General features: G+C 44.4%; 1 protein-coding gene across 1 annotated transcript; it reads right to left on the bottom strand.

Annotated features, from left to right (window-relative positions):
- Nucleotides 1-5537: 5537 nt before the first annotated feature.
- Nucleotides 5538-5894, bottom strand: LOC139235362 (U7 snRNA-associated Sm-like protein LSm10). Its single transcript, XM_070866508.1, has one exon. It carries the CDS (start codon nucleotides 5892-5894, stop codon nucleotides 5538-5540), a length of 357 nt encoding a protein of 118 aa, XP_070722609.1.
- Nucleotides 5895-23216: the final 17322 nt, after the last annotated feature.

Below are 23216 nucleotides of genomic sequence, written 5' to 3'. Positions count from 1 at the left end.
TTTTGGTAGATTACCACCAACGCATCCAATATCTCTGCAGCCACTGCTCTTAAGACCCGAGGATGCAAGCCATCAAGTCCAGGGGACTTGTCTGCCTTTAGTCCCATTATTTTACCGAATAATACATCATTAGTGATAGTGATTGTATTGCATTCCTCCCTACCGATAGCCCCTCGCTTATCCACTACTGGGATGTTTTAAGTGTCTTCTCCACGAAGGACTCTTACTATCTGTTTTTATATTTTTTGCTAGTTTTCTTTCATAATCTATCTTCCCTCTCATTCATATTTTTAGATGTTCTCTGCTGGCTTTTAAACATGTCATAAACCTTCGGCTGTCCACTAGTCTTGGCCGCACTGTATGCCTTTGTTTTCACTTTGATACCTCCCTTATTTCCTTAGTTAGCCACGGATGGTTCCCTCATCTTACAGTCTTTCCTTCTCATTGGGATATATTTTTGTTGCAAGTTATGAAATATCTCCTTAAATGTCTGCTACTGCTCATTAACCATCCCATTCTTTAGTCCATTTTCCCAGTCCACTTTAGCCAACTCTGCCCTCATACCATTGCAGTCTCCTTTATTTAAGCTGAGGACCCTGGTTTGAGAACCAACTTTCTCACCAACCAAATTATGGTTGAATTTGAAATTCAACCATATTATGGTCACTGATTCCGAGAGGATCTTTTACTATGAGATCATTTATTAATCCTGCCTCATTACACAATACTAGGTCTAAGATAGCCTGCTCCCTGGTTGGTTCCACAACATACTGTTCAAGGAAACTATCCCGGATACACTCTGTTGACTCCTCCTCAAGGCTACCCTGGCCAATTTGCTTTGTCCAATAAATATGAAGTTTAAAATCACCCATAATTATTGCCGTTCCTTTATTACAAGCCTCCATTATTTCTTGATTTATACTCCGTCCAACAGTGCAGCTACTGTTAGGGGCCTATAGACTCTGTCCACCAGTGATTTTCCCTTTATTATTCCTCATCTCCACCCAAACTGATTCAATATCTTGATCCTCTGAGTAAAATATCGTTTCTCACTAACGCACCGATCTCATCCTTTATTAACAGAGCTACCCCACCTCCTTTTCCTTTCTATCTGTCCTTCCGAATTGTCAAATATCCCTGAATATTTAGTTCCCAGTCCTGGTCACCTTGCAACCACGTCTCTGTAATGTCAATCAGATCATACCCATTTGTATCTATCTGTGCCTTCAACTCATCTATTTTGTTAAGAATGCTACGTGCATTTAGACAAAGAGCTTTAAATTTGTTTTTTTACCTATTTTTCCTGCTTTTTTCCTCTGTCCTTCCAACTCACTTTCGACATTTTTGCTTTCTAATTCCAGTTTTACTTCCCTCCCTATTGAATCTATTCTCAGGTTCCCATCCCCCTGGCAAGCACAATTTAAACCCTCCCCAACAGCACTGACAACCCCCGCCCCCCACCCCCCTCACAAGGATATTCGTCCCGGCTCTGTTGAGGTGCAACCTGTCCAGATGTACAGGTCCCACCTCCCTCTAGAACGGGTGCCAATGCATCAAGGATCGAAAGCCCTCCCTCCTGCACCATCTCTCCAGCCAGGCATTCATCTGCTCTATCCTCCTATTTCTGTACTCACTGGTTCATGGCACCAGAAGTCATTTTAAATATTAACCTAGACCATGTCACTGTTTATAATTACACATGACTCTGTCTCGGTTTATATTACATAAGAACATAAGGACATAAGAATTAGGAACAGGAGTAGGCCATCGAACCCCTCGAGTCTGCTCCACCACTCAGCAAGATCATGAATGATCTGGCCGTGGACTCAGCTCCACTTACACGCCCGCTGCCCATAACCCTTAATTTCCTTATTGGTTAAAAAAATATCTATCTGTGATTTCAATACATTCAATGAGCTAGCCTCAACTGCTTCCTTGGGCAGAATTCCACAGATTCACAACCCTCTGGGAGAGGAAATTCCTTCTCAACTCGGTTTTAAACAGTAGTAGTGATGTTGGGGAGGGCATCAAACAGGAAATTAGGGCTGCATGCAATAAAGGTGCAGCAGTTATAATGGGTGACTTTAATATGCACATAGATTGGGCTAGCCAAACTGGAAGCAATACGCTGGAGGAGGATTATCTGGAGTGCATAAGGGATGGTTTTCTAGACCAATATGTCGAGGAACCAACTAGGGGGGAGGCCATCGTAGACTGGGTGTTGTGTAATGAGAGAGGATTAATTAGCAATCTCATTGTGCGAGGCCCCTTGGGGAAGAGTGACCATAATATGGTGGAATTCTGCAATAGGATGGAGAATGAAATAGTTAATTCAGAGACCATGGTCCAGAACTTAAAGAAGGGTAACTTTGAAGGTATGAGGCGTGAATTGGCTAGGATAGATTGGCGAATGATACTTAAGGGGTTGACTGTGGATGGGCAATGGCAGACATTTAGAGACCGCATGGATGAATTGCAACAATTGTACATTCCTGTCTGGCGTAAAAATAAAAAAGGGAAGGTGGCTCAACTGTGGCTATCTAGGGAAGTCAAGGATAGTATTAAAGCCAAGGAAGTGGCATACAAATTGGCCAGAAATAGCAGTGAACCCGGGGACTGGGAGAAATTTAGAACTCAGCAGAGGAGGACGAAGGGTTTGATTAGGGCAGGGAAAATGGAGTACGAGAAGAAGCTTGCAGGGAACATTAAGGCGGATTGCAAAAGTTTCTATAGGTCTGTAAAGAGAAAAAGGTTAGTAAAGACAAACGTAGGTCCCCTGCAGTCAGAATCAGGGGAAGTCATAACGGGGAACAAAGAAATGGCAGACCAATTGAACAAGTACTTTGGTTCGGTATTCACTAAGGAGGACACAAACAACATTCCGGATATAAAAGGGGTCAGAGGGTCGAGTAAGGAGGAGGAACTGAGGGAAATCTTTATTAGTGGGGAAGTTGTGTTGGCGGAAATTGATGGGATTGAAGGCCGATAAATCCCCAGGGCCTGATGGAATGCATGCCAGAGTACTTAAGGAGCTGGCCTTGGAAATAGCGGATGCATTGACAGTCATTTTCCAACATTCCATTGACTCTGGATCAGTTCCTATCGAGTGGAGGGTAGCCAATGTAACGCCACTTTTTAAAAAAGGAGGGAGAGAGAAAACAGGGAATTATAGACCGGTCAGCCTGACCTCAGTAGTGGGTAAAATGATGGAATCAATTATTAAGGATGTCATAGCAGCGCATTTGGAAAATGGTGACATGATAGGTCCAAGTCAGCATGGATTTGTGAAAGGGAAATCATGCTTGACAAATCTTCTGGAATTTTTTGAGGTTGTTTCCAGTAAAGTGGACGAAGGAGAACCAGTTGATGTGGTATATTTGAACTTTCAGAAGGCTTTCGACAAGGTCCCACACAAGAGATTAATGTGCAAAGTTAAAGCACATGGGATTGGGGGTAGTGTGCAGACGTGGATTGAGAACTGGTTGTCAGACAGGAAGCAAAGAGTAGGAGTAAATGGGTACTTTTCAGAATGACAGGCAGTGACTAGTGGGGTACCGCAAGGTTCTGTTCTGAGGCCCAAGCTGTTTACATTGTACATTAATGATTTAGACGAGGGGATTAAATGTAGTATCTCCAAATTTGCAGATGACACTAAGTTGGGTGGCAGTGTGAGCTGCGAGGAGGATGCTATGAGGCTGCAGAGTGACTTGGATAGGTTAGGTGAGTGGGCAAATGCATCGCAGATGAAGTACAATGTGGATAAATGTGAGGTTATCCACTTTGGTGGTAAAAGCAGAGAGACAGACTATTATCTGAATGGTGACAGATTAGGAAAAGGGAAGGTGCAACGAGACCTGGGTGTCATGGTACATCAGTCATTGAAGGTTGGCATGCATGTACAGCAGGCGGTTAAGAAAGCAAATGGCATGAATGCCTTCATAGCGAGGGGATTTGAGTACAGGGGCAGGGAGGTGTTGCTACAGTTGTACAGGGCCTTGGTGAGGCCACACCTGGAGTATTGTGTACAGTTTTGGTCTCCTAACTTGAGGAAGGACATTCTTGCTATTAAGGGAGTGCAGCGAAGATTCACCAGACTGATTCCCGGGATGGTGGGACTGACCTATCAAGAATAGACTGGATCAATTGGGCTTGTATTCACTGGAGTTCAGAAGAATGCGAGGGGACCTCATCGAAACGTTTAAAATTCTGACGGGTTTAGACAGGTTAGATGCAGGAAGAATGTTCCCAATGTTGGGGAAGTCCAGAACCAGGGGTCACAGTCTAAGGATAAGGGGTAAGCCATTTAGACCGAGATGAGGAGAAACTTCTTCACCCAGAGAGTGGTGAACCTGTGGAATTCTCTACCACAGAAAGTAGTTGAGGCCAATTCACTAAATATATTCAAAAGGGAGTTAAATGAAGTCCTTCCTACTCGCGGGATCAAGCCGTATGGCGAGAAAGCAGGAAGCGGGTTCTGTAGTTTCATGTTCAGCCATGAACTCCTTTAATGGCGGTGCATGCTAGAAGGGCTGAATGGCCTGCTCCTGCACGTATTTTCTATGTTTCTATGTTTATATTGGCTCCCACCGTATTTTGAGGCTGTGCCCCCTAGTTCTAGTTTCCCCGACCAGTCGAAACAACTTCTCTGCCTCTATCTTGTCTATCCCTTTCATTATTTTAAATGTTTCTATAAGATCACCCCTCATCCTTCTGAACTCCAACGAGTAAAGACCCAGTCTACTCAATCTATCATCATAAGGTAACCCCCTCATCTCCGGAATCAGCCTAGTGAATCGTCTCTGTACCCCCTCGAAAGCTAGTATATCCTTCCTTAAGTAAGGTGACCAAAACTGAACGCAGTACTCAAGGTGCGGCCTCACCAATACCCTGTGCAGTTGCAGCAGGACCTCCCTGTTTTTGTACTCCATCCCTGTTGCAATGAAGACCAACATTCCATTCACCTTCCTGATTACCTGCTGTACCTGCAAACAAACTTTGAGATTCATGCACAAGGACCCCCATATCTCTCTGCACTGCAGCATGTTGTAATTCCTTCCCATTCAAATAATATTCCCATTTACTGTTTCTTTTTTCAAAGTGGATAACCTCACATTTTCCAAAATTGTATTCCATCTGCCAGTCCTGATGTCTCCCCATACACTAGACAGTCCTGATGTCTCCCCATACACCAGCCAGTCCTGATGTCTCCCCATACACCAACCAGTCCTGATGTCTCCCCATACACCAGCCAGTCCTAATGTCTCCCCATACACAAGTCAGTCCTGATGTCTCCCCATACACCAGCCAGTGCTGATGTCTCCCCATACACGAGACAGTCCTAATGTCTCCCCATACACAAGCCAGTCCTGATGTCTCCCCATACACCAGCCAGTGCTGATGTCTCCCCATACACAAGCCAGTCCTGATGTCTCCCCATACACCAGCCAGTCCTGATGTCTCCCCATACACCAGCCAGTCCTGATGTCTCCCCATACACCAGCCATTCCTGATGATCCTGCTCCAGAACCAGCACATTGTTATTTTCTCGATGGGAATTCTTTTCTCCCTCGATCTTTCCCCCCGAAGTTATGCACTCGGTGGATTTTCTGCAGTTGGCTGTGGATGATGTTGATCTCAACTGGGATGTGAACATAACGTACATTGCTGCCAGTCACAAAGAAGTTGTCCAGGTGCGAGACTTTGCCCCACTGATCAGTGTACGTCACCTCAGAAAGCCGGACATTCGTGAATGCGTCAACATTATCGACTCGCCCCCTCACCGAGCTCTCGTCTCTCAGCTCCACGGTGGTGATGTGGCCGTGCAATCCCTGGAGAGGAATGATGAGGCTGTTCTCTGCAACCGTCCGCTCTTTAATGGAGTGGCTCACCGACATGACGCTTGCTTGCAACTCCATGCAATCAGCTGAATGGAAGAGAAAGATCAACTGCAACGCACACGCTTCCCCTGATAGTATGCCAACTCACACAGCGCCTGCCACTGCCAGTCTGCTGTGGCAGGCCCCGGCCCCCTGCCTTGCACAATGACACTCTGTCGGTATATTCGACTCTGCCTCTGTTTATATTACACTAGACCCTGTTCCTGTTTATATTACACGAGACTGTATCTCTGCTTATAAATAGAAGTATAGAGTACAAATGCATGGATATTATGATGAAACTGTACCAAACACTGGTTCGGTCTCAGCTGGAGTACTATGGCCAATTGTGGGCAAAACACTTTAGGAATAACGTGAAGGCCTTGGAGAGGGTGCAGAAAAGATTTACGAGAATGATTCCAGGGATGAGGGTCTTCAGTTACCTGGACAACTGGAGCAGCTGGGGTTGCCAGGGTGATAGAGTATAAAAGCAGAGAAGTCCTGCTACAACTGTACAGAGTATTGGTGAGGCCACACCTGGAGGACAATGTACAGTTTTGGTCTCTGTTTTGAAGGAAGGATATACTTTCATTGGAGGCAGTTCAGAGAAGGTTCACTACGTTGATTCCTGAGATGAGGGGATTGACTTACGAAGAAAGGTTGAGTAGTTTGGGCCTATACTCATTGGAGTTCAGAAGAATGAGAGGTGATCTTATTGAAACATAAAAGATACTGAGGGTTTGACAAGGTGGATGCAGATAGGATATTTCCACTCATAGGAGAATCTAGAACTGGGTGCATAGTTTCAGAATAAGGGGTTGTCCATTTAAAACTGAGATGAGGGGGAACTTCTTCTCTCAGAGGGTTCTAATTCTGTGGAATTCTCTGCCCCAGAGAGCTGTGGAGGCTGGATCATTGAATATATTTAAGGTGGAGATAGACAGATTTTTATGAGCGATATGGGAGTAAATGTTTATGGGGAGCGAGCGGGGAAGTGGAGTTGAGTCCATGATTAGATCAGCCACGATTTTATTGAATGACGAACAGGCTCAAGGGGCCAAATGGCCTACTCCCGCTCTTATTTATTATGTTCTCCTTAGAGCAGGGAAGATTGAGAGGAGATTTGATAGAGGTGTTCAAAATCATGAGTGGTCTTGCCAGCGTGGATCGAGAGATACTGTTCACATTGGCAGAAGGGTCGAGAACCAGAGGGCACAGATTTTACGTGATTGGCAAAAGAACCAAAGGCGACACAAGAAAAAACCTTCGTGCATAGCGAGTGGTTAATATATGGATTGCAAGGCCTGAAAGGGTGGTGGAGGCAGACTTAATCACAGCTTTAAAAAGGGAGTTGGATAAGTATCTGAAAGAAAAAAAATTGCACGGCTGTGTGGTAAGGGCGGGGGAGTGGGATTAGCTGAGGTGCTCTTGCAGAGAGCTGGCACGTGTTCGACGGGCCGAATGGTCTTGTTCCGTGCTGTAATCGTTCTCTGATTCTATGGTTCTAACTCTCTCAGCATAAGCCTCTATTCCCTTCTTCCTCATATGCTGAATTTCAGTGCATCGATACTGGAAACACAGAGCGACCAATCCAGAGCTGCTCTGTATCAGGATGGGCGCTGTATACGGAAGTCGCTCCCTGGCCTCCTGTGTGGGTCTGTTTGTTGCATCAGTTTGAGCTGACGTGGAGAGGGGGGAGAAGCTGCTGGGTTTAACCCTCAGTACCTCTGGGCCCAGAAACTGTCCGCACAATGTATTGTTTTAGGAACAAGTATTTCTGCAGAGGCTTTCAATATACAGATTTGTTTTAATCCATTCTTGGGATGTGGGTGTCGCTAGTAGGGACAGAAGAGATTTCCAATTTCCATTTGCCCCTTGATAAGGTGATGGTGGGTCTTCTCGAACCGCTGCAGTCCATGTGGTGAAGGCCCTCCCACAATGCTGTTAGGTGAGGAGTTCCAGGATTTTCACCCAGTGACAATGCAGGAACGGTGATATATGCCCAAGTCACGATGGTGTGAGACTTGTAGGGGAACTTGGAGGTGATGGATTTCCCAAGCACCTGCGTGCCTGGTCCATCTGGGTGGGAGAGGTTGCGGGTTTGGGAGGTTCTGTCAAAGTTCTGGTCGAGTTGCAGATGTTTTAATTCCCTCCCCTTCACCCCGCCCACCTCTCCCTCCTCCCATAGAGGCCAGAGTCTTATGTCGGCCCAGACCGGTTGGTGGGTTCCCTTCCCTGCAGGACATTAATGACCAGTTGGGTTATTACAACAATCCGGCAGCTTTCATGGTCACTTTTTTTCTGCTGATGGCCGCACAAATAGCCAGGTTCATTCAGCTCAATTTCAAAACCTGCCTTTATGTTTTTACGGCTTCTCTCTCACCCACCCTTTTTCCTGTTTGAAACTCATTTTACAGGGTATTAAAAGTGGAGCATTTGTCGACCAGAGGCTCAAACCAACCATCACATTAAAGTCTGACGGAGTCACTCGATTCATCGGGAACGGAATATCATCGGCCTTTGACCATGGAAGCAAAAAGCATTGTTCACAGCGGGGAGAAACAGTACACGTGCTCTGTGTGTGGACAAGTCTCCAGCCGATCATCCAACCTGGAGAGACACAAGTGCAGTCACACTGGGGAGAAACTGTGTAAATGTGGGGACTGTGGGAAATGTTTCAACTCCCCATCCCAGCTGGAAACACATCGGCGAGTTCACACTGGGGAGAGGCCGTTCACCTGCTCTGAGTGCGGGAAGGGATTCACTCAAATATCCAACCTGCTGATACTCCAGCGATTTCACACTGGGGCGAGGCCGTTCAGCTGCTCCGATTGTGGGAAGGGATTAACTTGGTCAGCCGACCTGCTGTGGCACCAGCGAGTTCACACTGGGGAGAGGCCGTTCACCTGCTCCGAGTGTGGGGAAGGATTCACTCAGTCTTCCAACCTGCTAATACACCACCGAGTTCACACTGGGGGAGGCCGTTCACCTGCTCCGAGTGTGGGAAGGGCTTCACTCAGTCATCCCACTTGCTGACACACCAGCGAATTCACAAGTGACTGCAGGGGTGGGATTCTGCTGTTATTGCTGCTGTTAATCACATCCCGACTAAACCATGTTCATTTTGAAAGTTGGGTTTGTTTCCGCTGATGTCAATAACTCCTGTAACTGGACTGGAGTTTAATATTGGGGAGAAAGACAAATAAATTCGTGTTGCTTTCAACACATTGGTGTGGATTTTTGTCTTTCCCAACTGAGTGATTAGCATCATCTGGCTGGAGGTCAGAGAGGACAATCTGGGCGGAGGATGGTATGTGGGGAGAACTTCAGCCTGGATACAGTCCTTGAGGGGCAAACGGCACTTTGGTCTTTCTCATCATTCTTCATTGACAGCAAAGTCGCCATGCGGGTTAACCTTGACATTGTAAGATATGGATGATATCCACCCAAGGGTGTTTGAAGAGATGGGACGGGTGCTCTGTCAGCCACTTGCCATATCTCCATCAGCTCAGTAGAGTCATGGGTTATACCCCGAGATTGGAAGGTAGCACACATAGTTCAAATTTAGCAAATTGGCCACAAGTCGGGAACTGAAGGCCCATCAACGTGACCTCGATCACTGGGAAGGTGCTTGAAGGGATTCTGAGAGATGCTGTTTTCCATCATGGGGAAAGGGAAGGGGCCATTACAGATACTGAACATGGATTCCGGTAAACAAGGTCACATCTGACAAACTAGTTTGAGTTTGTAAAGAAGTTGTTAGGTTGGTGGATGGGGGAATCTGGTTGACATTGTCTACCTCAAGGTGTCAAACTCATTTTCTAGGGTGGGCCTAATCCAATATCCTGGCACTTGGCATGGGCCACATTCAGAAAAAACGATAAAATTAGGAATAAATGAAGATAAACTACATCGGAATTTACATTTAGATTTTATTTACTGCCTCTGCTCCCGATCCGTGGTACCTCTTAGCTTGAGCATTCATGAACTGACCCTGCTCAAACTATAACCACAAGGACATCGGTGCATAGTTCTGCCTGTAACCACAAGACTGTGTCACTGCCACACACAGATACCGTTTCCTTGTTTCACATTTCCATACAAACACCATCACTTCACACATCCTCTTTCTACACAATTGCAGCAGACAAGAGCAAGGACATGAGGCTTATTAAAAGACACATTTCATTACAGCAAAGGTTACACTGGGAGAAATGTTCAGTTATTTTCCATTACAGGCAAATGCTGGATAAACCAGCAGCACACTGGCACCTGAGTAGTGTCTCATCGGCCTACAGGCTTTTCTTAAATAGATTTGCTGCCTGGATATAAATTCAAACCAGCTTTGCAGGCGTGATGCTCCATTCACACATTGAAGGTGAGAGAGATGCTGTGGGACACACACTCAGTCCAGTAGATGAAAGTGATTTACAGACTGGGTTTTGTGTTTAGTGATCCCGGGCGTGTTACCAATACCAGCAAAGATGAAGCCCATGGAATAAAAGGGACAGTGGATACTGTCTCACTTTGAGCGAGTCAGAATGACAAGCTTTAACAACAACCGATGTTTCACAAAGGGAGACCTCACCAGACCAAAGGACTGTTTGTGTCACTGGGCTACAGGAGGCTATTTGTGACAGAAGGAAAGCTGGTCACAGCAAACAAACAGTTTACCGGCCTGTCCAGGGCCCACTCTGACCCCCACCTTCTCTCTCTCACTACTGATGGACACTGCTGCAGTAATTGCTTCTCTGACCTTTTCTCTCTTGTCACTCCTGCACCCCGAATACACGGCCTGACACAATCTCCCTGCCCCTACATCCTCACTGTGCTGGAATCTTCACCAGTCTCCCCATCTGCTCCTTTTCCTCTCCCTGGATCCTGAAACTACAGTCTGCATCCCACTGTACTGAAGGAAGTGGCCCGAGAAATGCTGAATGCATTGGTGATCATTTTCCTACAGTCTACCGACTCTGGATCAGTTCCTATGGACTGGAGGGTAGCTATGTAACACTACTTTTTTAAAAAGGCGGGAGAGAGAAAATGGGGAATTATAGACCGGTTAGCCTGACATCCGTAGTGGGGAAAATATTGGAATCAATTGTTAAAGATGAAATAGCAGCACATTTGGAAAGCAGTGACAGGATCAGTCCAAGTCAGCATGGATTTATGAAAGGGAAATCATGCTTGACAAGTCTTCTAGAATTTTTTGAGGATGTAACGAGTCGAGCGGACAAGGGAGAACCAGTGGATGTGGTTTATTTGGACTTTCAAAAGGTTTTTGACAAGGTCCCACACAAGAGATTGGTGTGCAAAATTAAAGCACAGGGTATTGGGGGTAACGTATTGACGTGGATAGAGAACTAGTTGGCAGACAGGAAGCAGAGAATTGGGATAAACGAGACATTTTCAGAATGGCAAGCACTGACTAATGGGGTGCCGCAGGGCTCAGTGCTGGGACTCCAGCTATTTACAATATACATCAATGATTAGATGAAGGAATTGAGGGTAATATCTCCAAGTTTTCAGATGACACTCAGCTGGGTGGCGGTGTGGACTGAGAGGAGGATGCTAAGAGGCTGCGTGGTGACTTGGACAGGTTAGGTGAGTGGGCAAATGCATGGCAGATGCAGTACAACGTGGATAAATGTGAGATTATCCACTTTGGTGGCTAAAACATGAAGGCAGAATATTATCTGAATGGCGATAGATTAAGAAAAGGGGAGGTGCAATGAGACAAGGGTGTCATGGTACATCAGTCATTGAAAGTTAGCATGCAGGTACAGCAGGTTGTGAAGAAGGCAAATGGCATGTTGGCCTTCATAGCTCGGGGATTTGAGTGTAGGAGCAGGGAGATCTTTCTGCAGTTGTATAGGCTTTTTCTGAGGCCTCACCTGGAATATTGTGTTCAGTTTTGGTCCCCTAATCTTAGGAAGGACGTTCTTGCTATTGAGGGAGTGCAGTGAAGGTTCACCAGATTGATTCCCGGGATGGCAGGACTGACATATGTTGAGAGACTGGATCGACTGGGCCTGTATTCACTGCAGTTTAGAAGAATGAGAGGGGATCTCACAGAAACATATAAAATTCTGACGGGACTGGACAGGTTAGATGCGGGAAGAATGTTCCCGATGTTGGGAAAGTCCAGAACCAGGGGTCACAGTCGAACGATAAGGGGTAAGCCATTTAGGACCGAGTTGAGGAGAAACGTCTTCACTCAGAGAGTTGTTAACCTGTGCAATTCCCTGCCGCAGAGAGTTGTTTATGCCAGTTCGTTAAATATATTCAAGAGTGGGTTAGGTATGGCCCTTATGGCTAAAGGGATCAAGATGTATGGAGAGAAAGCAGGAAAGGGGTACTGAGGTGAATGATCAGCCATGATCTTATTGAATGGTGGTGCAGGCTCGAAGGGCAGAATGGCCTATTCCTGCACCTATTATCTATTTTTCTTACTCAGTCTTCCCCTCCTGATGTCTACAGGCTCTAAAACTGAAGCTTGGTGGCCCTCAGTCCTTGATTTACCTCCCCTTCTCTCCTCCTCTTTCCCCCTTGGTTGTGTTCCACACTCTGGGCCTTGGGCCTTCCCCGGGGATTCTCATTATGAACAGGGGGCTGTGTGTTGTGACAGGATGTCCCAGCTCCCCTCCTCTTTCCCCCTTGGTTGTGTTCCACACTCTGGGCCTTGGGCCTTCCCCGGGGATTCTCAGTAGAACAGGAGGATGTGTGTTGAGGCAGGATGTCCCCGCTCTCCACCTTTAAAGGGACAAGGAGATGACCAGCTGGGCTGAATGGCCCAGCTTTATGACATTACTGCAGTGCCTAGCAACCAAACTCCCTGAGCCCTGCTCATAATGGGCTTGGTTGAGCTCATGCTGTTACAGGAAGGGAAACAGGAGCTGGATTCGAGCCGTGTGTAGCCCTGGATTAATGGGGAGAGGTACAGGATCAATTTATACCTTATTGAGTGAGAAATGTCAGTGTCCCGGACACTCCCTGTCCCTCAGTATCTATGCCGGGGAGCGACCGATGGGTTCACTCTGTATCTAACCCGCGCTGTGCCCGACTGGAGAGTGTTTGATGCTGGCACGAGGTGGTCATGTCGATAAGCACAACATTTAACCCAATGATGATCAGATAACCCGTCAGCTTCTCACTGGACAAAGGTCCTGAACGACAGGATGTGTTTCTAATAATTTGGCTGGGGTCCTTGATCAAATTTAAACAACTCCGATCTCTTTTTAAAAATGTGTTTATGAGATGTGCGCGTCAACTCTCGCCTCTCCTTCTAAATTCTCGGGAATATAGGCCTGGTCTAATCATTCTCTCAGGACAATCCCCCCATCCCAGGAATCAGTCTGATGAACTTTCATTGCACTCCCTCGACAGCAAGTTTATCTTTCCTTAGGTAAGGAGACCAAAACTGTACATAATGCTCCAGGTGTGGTCTCACCAGGGCCCTGTATACTTGCAGTAAGACGTAAATATTAAAATATTTTTGTACAAAGGCCAATATAGCATTTGCTTTATTAATTGCTTGCTGGACCTTCGTATTAACTTTTAGCGATTTGTGTACAAGAACACCCAGTTCCCTCTGAACATCAACATTTCCCAATCTCTGACCATTTAAAAAATACTCTGCCTTTCTATTTTTACTGTCAGTGTCTAACTTAACATTTCTTCACATTATATTCCATTTGCTATGTTCTTGCCCATTCACTGAGCCTGTATATATCCCCTTGAAACCTCTTTTCATCCTCCTCACAACTTACATTACCAATGAGCTTTGTATCCTCAGAAAACTTCGCTATATTACATTTGGTCCCCTCATCCAAATCATTGATATAGATTGTGAATAGCTGGGACCCAAGCACTGATCCTTGCAGCACCCCACCAGTTACAGCCTGCCAACCCGAAAATCACCCGTTTATTCCTACTCTCTGTTTTCTGTCCATTAACCAATCCTTCATCCTTGCTCGTATATTACTTTCAATCTCATAAGTCCTACTTTTGTTTAATAACCTCTTGTGTGGCACGGATCAGATACAGAGTAATTTCTCCCACTACAAGATCCTATCAAACACTCCCAGGGTAGTACAGCATGGGTTAGATACAGAGTAAAGCTCCCTCTGCACTGTCCCATCAAACACTCCCAGGGCAGGTACAGAACAGGTTAGAAACGGGGTACATCTCTCTCTATCCTTTCCCAACCATTCCAGGGCAGGTACAGCACTTGTTAGATATAGAGTAAATCTCGCTCTGTGCATTCCCATCAAACTCTCCCACGGCAGGTACTGCATTGGTTAAATACTAAGTAAAGCTCCCTTTGCACCGTCCTTGGGCAGGAACAGCATAATTCAGATAAAGGGTAATCCTCTCTCTAACCTCGCTCTACAATTGCACAGGACCATGGTGAGACCACACCTCAAGTACTGTGCACAGTTTTGGCCTCTTTATCGAAGGAAGGGTATACTTGAGTTGCTTAGATACAGAGTAAATATTCCTCATCACTGTCCCATCAGACATTCCAAGGGCAGGAGGAGACCACCTGGCCCCTCGAGCCTGCTCCGTCCTTCAATAGAATAATGGCTGATTTGATATTGGACTCAGCTCCAGTTCTTTGCCCACTCCATATAGCCCTTTATAACCTTATCGCTCAAAAATCTGTCGATCTCCGCCTTAAATATATTTAGTGAACCGGACTCCGCAGCGCTCTGGGGCAGAGAATTCCATAGATTTACAACCATCTAAGAGAAGAAATTCTTCCTCATCTCAGTTTTAAATGGACAGCCTTTTATTCTGAGACTATGTTTCCTAGTTTTAGTTTCCTTGATGAATGGAAATATCCTCCCTGCATCCACCTTGTCGAGCCCCCTCATTTTCTTATCTGTTTCGATAAGATCATCTCTCATTCTTCTGAACTCCAATGGGTATATTCATCAGTCAACCCGCATATATCTGGAATCAACCTAGTGTACCTTCTCTGAACAGCCTCCAATACAAGTATATCCTTCCTTAAATGCGGAGACCAAAACTAGACGCGGTACTCTAGGTCTGGCCTCATCAACAGCCTGTACAGTTGTAGAAATATTTTCTCTGCTTTTATACTCTATCCCCCTTGCAATAAGGGCTAATATTCCATTTGCCTTCCTGATTACCTGCTGTACCTGCATACTGACTTTTTGTGTTTCATGCACAAGGACCCCCAGGTCCCACTGTAATGCAGCACTTTGCAATTTTTCACCATTTAAAATATAATTGTTTTTCTATTTTTTCTGCCAAGGTGGATAACCTCACATTTTCCTGCATTGTACATCATTTGCCAAATTCTTGCCCACTCACTTGGCCTGTCTATTACTTTGCACATTTTTTGTGACCTCCTCACAATTTACTTTCTCACCCATCTTTGTATCATCAGCAAACTTGACTACATTACAGTTAGTCCCTTCATCCAAGTCATTAAAATAGATTGTAAATAGTTCAGGACCCAGCACCGATCCCTGCAGCTCTCCACTAGTCAATGTTTGCCAACAGAAAAATGACCCATTTATCCCGACGCAGATACAAAGTAAATCTCCGTCTACACTGCTCCATCAAACATTCCCAGGGCAGGTATAGTCCAGGTTAGCTACAGCATAAAGCTCTCTCTACACTGTCCCATCAAAAGTCGCAGGGCAGGTACAGCACGGGTTAATTCCCCAGTCTCATCCTCTAAGGGATAACGTTTACTTTAGCTACTCTCTTACTTGTTATGTACCTGTAGAAGCTCTTACTATCTGTTTCAAAATTTCTTGCCAGTTTATTCTCATACTCTATCTTCCCTTTCTTTATTAATTTTTTAATCGTACTTTATTGGATTTTTTAAATTCTCAATCATCTCGCCTCCCACTAATCTTGGCCACTTTGTATGCCATTGTTTTCAATTTTATACCGTCTTTTACTTCCTTAGTTAGACACGATGCTTCTCCCTTCTCTTAAAGTCTTTACTTTTCACGGGAATATATTTTTCTTGAGAGCTATGAAATATCTCCTTAAATGTCTGCCACTGCTTATCAACCATCTTACATTTTAATCTACTTTCCCAGTCCACTTTTTCCAATTCTACCTTTATACCTTTCTAATCGCCTTCATTTAACTTCAGGACATTATTTTGATATCTAACTTGCTCACCCTCCAACTGAATTTGAAATTCAACCCTGCTATGATCACTCTGTCTTTGAGGATCCCTTACTACGACATCATTGATTAATCCTAACTCATTACACAGTACCAGATCGAGGATAGCTTGCTACCTGTTTGGTTGTGCAACATAATGTTGAAGTGAAACACCCCGGATACACTCTATGAACATTTCCTCAAGGCTACCTTGGGCAATTTCATTTGTCCAGTCTATATTGTCGTACCTTTCTTACAAGCCTCCGTTATTTCTTCATTTATATTCCGTACAACAGTGTAGCTACTTAGGGGCCTAATAGACTACGCCAAACAGTGTTTTCTTCCCCTTATTATTTCTTATCTCCAACCAAACTGATTATATGTATTGATTTTCTGATCCAAGATCTTCTCTCACTAATACACTGATCTCATCCTTTACGAACAGAGCTACGCCAACTACATTTCCTTTCTGTCTATCCATCCATATTGTCAAATGCCCCTGAATATTCCATTCCTAGCCTTGGTCATCTTGCCATCACGTCTCTGCATTGGCTATCAGATCATACCCATGTATATCTATTTACTGTCAACTCGTCAATCTTGTTACAAATGCTGCTTGCATTGAGATAAGGAGGTTTTAATTTTGCCTTTTTACCGTTTTTCCCTGGTTTGACTCCACTTTCTGATACACGTATTTTTATACATTCTGTCCCTCCCTCTCTGGTTCACATTTCACCCACCGCTACCCTACTCTATTGCCTTTGACGTTTTAAATGCCTGCTCACCTGAACCCTCACCCAACTATTTAGGTTAAAGCCCTCTCTCCAGCCCAATTATTCGGGTCTCCAGGAGTGCAGCAGCTCAAAGTGGGAAATCTGAGGTTTAGGTCAGTGGGGGCGTTTTAAGGAGTAATCTGCTTTAAACCATTTGGAGGCAACTGACAATTGTTGTTAGCTTCTAAGTAAGGTTAACCATTAAATATTTAGGATTCTTTCAAACTTAAGCAGAGACAAACTAGCTAGACCTCCACAACTTTGCAAAAAACCGATTAGTTAAAACTCGTTCAAACCGGTTATTTAACAGTTGACCAGTGGTGACTCATCTGAGCCACTAGCAGATAAAAAACCGAGGGCTAGTTGCAGGTAGGACGGAGTGTAGCAGCTCAGAGTGGGAAACTTGAGAGTTTGGTAAGTGGGAGAGTTTGGTGAAGTTGGGGGGGGGAGGTGTTGCTTTAGCTTGTTTTTCCTAACTTTATCTGCAGAGTGGCGGCGTATCTGAGCGGGAGTAGATTGATGCCCGGGAGTGGGGATTAAAGCCACAGCAGACCTGCAAATTCAAGGAATTTAATACGGCCAGTGTGATCTCCTGGGCTTATTTCCATCTCCTGATTGGGACGGAGAGGAGTTTTCCCAGGTTTATTCCCCAATTGGCCTGAGTTTTTATCTTTTTATTGCCTCTCCCAGGAGACCGCACCGCTCCGAATGGGGAGAACTCTGCTATGTGACATAACAGGTAAGGCAGGTAAGTGATTGGTAGAGATTTTGAGCTAATTTTTTATTTTAAATTAACATATAGCATATGATTACATTTTAAAAACTGATATTTATTGGTTTAACTAATTGAATAAAGAATATATGGTAAATATTTTGATTAACACCAAACTAATTAATTAAATAAAATAATGGTAAAACAGGAGCTGCTGCAATATGTCGGAGCTACTGGAAGTTTTGGTCCAGGGCGATTACATCTGTGGTAAGTGTCTGCGAATCGACAAACTTCGGCTCCGAATTGAGGAGCTGGAGTCCGAGCTGCAGACATTGCGAGACATCAGGGCGGGAACAAGTTACCTGGACCTTTTCCTCCAGGAGGCAGCTACACCATGTAAATTAAATACTTTAGAATTGGCACGTAGTCAGGGACAGGAGGGTGTGACTGCTAATGAGGCAGGTACGGGGATCCAGGAGTTAGTATTGCAGGAGCATCAGTCTCTGCACTTCTCTAATAGATTTGATGTTCTTAAAACCCTTGCAGACAAGTGTGCAGACTGCGGGGTGAATAGCAGATTGACCAAGGCACCGTGGTGCATAACGCCATTCAAGTGGGGGGAGCAAAGAGGAAATTGGTTGTGGTAGGGAACATTATAGTTAGGGGGAGAGATAGGGTTCACTGCAACCTAGAGCGTGGGTCCCGAAGACTGTGTTTCATATTCGTTGCCAGGATAAAGGACATCGCTTCCGGACTGGAGAAGAAGTTTTAGTGGGAGGGGGAGAGTCCATTTGTCGTGTTACACGTCGGTACCAATGTCATAGGTAGGACTAAGAATGAGTTTCTGCTGAGAGATTTTGAACAGCTAGGGACTAAATGGAAAAGCAGAACCACAAAGGTAATAATCTCTGCATTATTACCTGAGCCACGAGCAAATTGGCATAGAGTCAATAGAATCAGAGAAATAAATACGTGGCTCAGAGGTTGGTGTCGAAGAAGTGGGTTTCGATTCTTGGGGCACTAGCACCAATACTCGAGAAAGAGAGAGCTGTTCCATGGGGACAGATTAAACCTGAACTATGCTGGGACCACAATTCTAGCGAATCAATTAACTCGGGAGGTGGATAGGGATTTAAAATAAATAAGGCGGGGGGGAGGTTCACAATGAAGAGTAATCCAGAATGCTAGAGAAAGGAAAAGGAAGCAATGCAGGAAACTGATTTTGGTAATGATGCACTGTTTACGTCAGGAAGGGATAGAGCATACAAACAAAAATGTGCACTAGCAAATAGGGTTCAGGTAAGAAAAAATAGCGATAAGACAAATAGGGCTATAGTACAAAATAATGTTAAGATGTCTAATAATGCTAAAAATACTAATCTAAAAGCACTGTATCTGAATGCACGAAGCATTCGTAATAAGGAACATGAAGTAGCAGCGCAAATAGATGTAAACGGATACGATATAGTTGCAATTACGGTACATGGTAGCAGCGTGATCAGGGTTGTGAATTCGATAGGCAAGGATATTCGATATTTTGGAAGGACAGGAACAATGGAAAAGGGGGTGGTGTGGCGTTGTTAGTAAAGGATGAAATGCAATCAAGAGTGAGAAAGGATATTGACTCAGAAAATCAAGATGTAGAATCAGTCTAGGTGGAGCGAAGCAGCACCAAGGGGCAGAAAACATTGGTGGGAGTGATCTATAGGCCTCTAAACACCGGTGGTAAAGTAGGGGACAGCATTAAACAGGACATTAGAGATGCATGTAACAAGGGTACTACGCTAATCGTAGGTGACTTTAATCTGCATTTATACCGGCCAAATCAAATGAGCAATAATACCATGGAAGATAAATTCCTGGAGTGTGTACAAGATGTTTTTTTCGACCTGTATGTTGAGGAACCTAAGCAGGAACAGGCTATCCTAGTTTGGGTATTGTGCAATGAGAAGGGATTAATTCAGTCTTGTTTTGCGGGGTCCTTTAGGGAAGAGTGACAGGGATTGAGAATATGTGCAATTATAACCCGGTTAGCCTTGCATCAGTAGTGGGGAAAAATGTTGGAATCATTTATTAAAGATGAAATAGCAGCGCATTTGGAAAGCAATGATAGGATCGGTCCAAATTAGCATGGATGTATAAAAGGGAAATCATGCTTGACAAATCTTCTGGATTTTTTGGAGGATGTAACTAGTAGAGTGGACAAGGGAAACCAGTGGATGTGGTGTATTTGGACTTTCAAAAGGCTTTTGACAAGGTCCCACACAAGAGATTGGTGTGCAAAATTAAAGCATAAGGTATTGGGGATAATGTACTGATGTGGATAGAGAATTCGTTGGCAGACAGGAAGCAGAGCGTCGGGATAAACGGGTCTTTTCAGAATAGCATGCAGTGACTGGTGAAGTGCCACAGGGCTCAGTGCTGGGACCCTAGCTATTTACAATATACATCAATGATTAGATGAACGAATTGAGTGTAATATTCCCAAGTTTGCAGATGACACTAAGCTGGGTGACGGTGTGAGATGTGAAAACAATGCTGAGAGACTGCAGGATGACTTGGACAGGTTCGGTGAATGGGCAAATGCACGGCAGATGCAGTATAATTTGAATAAATGTGAGGGAATCCACTTTGGTGGAAAGAACACGAAGGCAGAATAATATCTGTATGGCGGCAGATTAGCAAAAGGGGAGTTGCAACGAGAGCTGGGTGTTATGGTACATCAGTCATGGAAAGCTGGCATGCAGGTACAACAGGCTGTGAAGAAGGCAAATGGTATGTTGGCCTTCACAGCTAAGGGATTTGAGTATAGGAGCAGGAAGGTCTTACTGCAATTGTGCAGGGCCTTGGTGAGGTTTCACCTGGAATATTGTGTTCAGTTTTGTTCTCCTAATCTGAGGAAGGACGTTATTGCTACTGAGAGAGTGCAGCGAAGGTTCACCAGACTGATTCCCGGGATGGCAGGACAGACATTTGAGGAGAGACTGGATCGTCTGGGCCTGTATTCACTGAAGTTTAGAAGGATGAGAGGGGATCTCATGGAAATATATAAAATTCTGACATTACTAGACAGGTTAGATGCAGGAAGAATGTTCCCGATGTTGGGGAAGACCAGAACCAGGGGGACACAGTCTAAGGATGAGGGGTAAGCCACTTAGGACTGAGATGAGGAGAAACGTCTTAACTCAGAGAGTTGTTGACCTATGGAATTCTCTAAAGCAGAGAGTTTTTGATGAATATATTCAACAGGGAGTTAGATATGGCCCTTCTGGCTAAATGGATCAAGGGATATGCAGAGAACGCATGAAAGGGGTACTGAGGTGAATGATCAGCCATGATCTTATTGAATAGTGGTGCAGGCTCGAACGGCCGAATGGCCTACTGCTGCACCTATGTGCTACGTTTCTCTGTTTCTATAACATGATTGAATTCCTTATTCAATGAAAAGTGAAGTAGTGCAATCTGAAATTAGAGTCCTAAATCTAAACAAAGCAAACTACGAAGGTATGAGGAATGAAATGACTGTGATAGATTGGTCAGATTCATTAAAAGGCATGATGGTGGATAGGCAATGGCGAATATTTAAGGAACGAATGCATGATTTGCAATAGTTATACTTTCCTTTCTGGCGTATAAACACAAAAGGAAAAGTGGCCCAACCATGGCTAACAAAATAAATTAAGAATGGTATTAGATCTAAAAAGAAGTCATACAATGTTGCCAGAAAAATAGCAAACCTGAGGATTGGGAAAAGTTTAGCATTCAACAAAAATGGACCAAAAGATGGATTTAAGGGCATAAAAATAGAGTATGGGAGTAAATTGCAAGAAATATAAAAACCGACTGGAAACGTTTCTACAATTATGGAAAAAAAAAGATTAGTGAAGACAAATGTAGGTCCGTTACAGTCAGAAACCGGAGAATTTATAATGGGGAAAAAGGAAACGGCAGAGCAACAAAATAAAGGCTTCAATTCTGTCTTCCCAGAAGAGGACACAAATAACGTCCCAGACATGCTAGGAAATCAAGGGTCTAGGGAGCAAGAGGGATGAATGTAAATGATTATTGTAAGAACATATTGCTGGAGAAACTAATGGGACTGAAGTTACATAAATCCCCAGAGCCTGATGGGCTGCATCCCAGAATACTAAAAGAGGTAGCCATGGAAATAAGGGATGCATTGGTTGACATCTTCCAAAATTCTAAAAAGATTATGCAACAGTTCCTGCAGATTGTAGTGTGCAAATGTAACCCCACTATTTTAAAAAGGAGGGAGAGTGAAAACAGGGAAGTCCAGATCAGTTAGACGAACATCAGTTGTGTGGAAAATGCTAGAGTCTATTATAAAGGATGTGATAACGGGACACATTGATAATATCAGCGGGATTAGATAACGTCAACATAGATTTATGAAAGGAAAATCGTGTTTGACAAACCTACTGGTGTTTTTCAGGAAGTAACTGATAGAATAGATAAGCGAGAACCAGGGGATGCAGTGTAGTTGGATTTTCAGAAGGCCTTTGATAAAGTCCCAATTTGAGGTTAGTGTACAAAATTCAAGCACATAGGATTGGGGGTAATATCCTGACATAGATTGAAGATTGGTTCACTGAAAAGAAACAGCGAGCATGAATAAACACTTCGCAGATGCAGTATAGCGTGGATAAATGTGAAGTTATCCACGTTGGTAGGAAAAACATAAAGACTACGTATTATTTAAATGGTGGTAGCTTGGGAAATGTCAATGTACAAAGGGACCTGGGTGTCCTTGTACCCCAGTTATTGAAAGCAAACATGCAGGTGCAACAAGCAGCAACAGGATTTGAGTACAGGTGCAAGATCTCTTACTACAGTTATACAGGTCCTTGGTGAGACCACAGCTGGAGTATTGCATGCAGTTTTCTCTCCTTATCCAAGAAAGGATATATTTGTCCTTGAGGGAGTGCAACCAATGCTCAACAGACTGATTCCTGGATGGCAGGACTGGTCGTATGAGGAGAGATTGGGTCGACTAGGCCTGTATTCACTAGAGTTTAGAAGAATGTGAGGGATCTCATTGAAACATTTAAAATTCTGACAGGGCTGGACACACCGGATGCGGAGAAGAGGTTTCCCCTGGCTGGGAAGTCAAGAACAAGGGGTCACACTCTCAGGATATGGGGTCGGAAATTTAGGATTGAGATGAGGAGACATTTCTTTACTCAGAGGGCGGTGAACCTGTGGAATTCGCTACCACAGATGGCTGTGGACGCCAAGGCACTGATTATATTTAAGAAGGAGATTGATAGATTTCTAGACACAAAAGTCATCAAGCGATAATGAGAGAAAGTGCGAATAAGGTGTTGAATAAAAGAATCAGCCATGATCATATTGCATGGCGTGGCAGGCTCGATGGGCCGAACGGCATACTCCTGTTCCTATTTTCTATGTTTATATCTAGGGGAAAACTCACTTTCCCTCACTGATTGCGGCTCTTCACCTGTACCGAAGGTTTAGAGGGGATTTAAAGAAAGCTTCTTCACGCAGGGGGTTGTGGGAGTCTGGAACTCACTGCCTGGAAAGGAGGTAGAGGCAGAAACCCTCACCACATTTAAAAGGTGCATGGATGGGCACTTGAGGTACCATAACCTGCAGGGTTAAGGACCTAGAGCTGGTAAGTGGGATTAGACTGGATAATGCCTTGTTGGCTGGTGCAGATACAAT

Source organism: Pristiophorus japonicus, chromosome 23 (genome assembly GCF_044704955.1).
Source record: "Pristiophorus japonicus isolate sPriJap1 chromosome 23, sPriJap1.hap1, whole genome shotgun sequence".
Classification (NCBI taxonomy): Eukaryota; Metazoa; Chordata; class Chondrichthyes; family Pristiophoridae; genus Pristiophorus; species Pristiophorus japonicus.
Note: the sequence above shows the minus strand (reverse complement) of the source record. Positions and strands in the feature narration are given on the sequence as shown.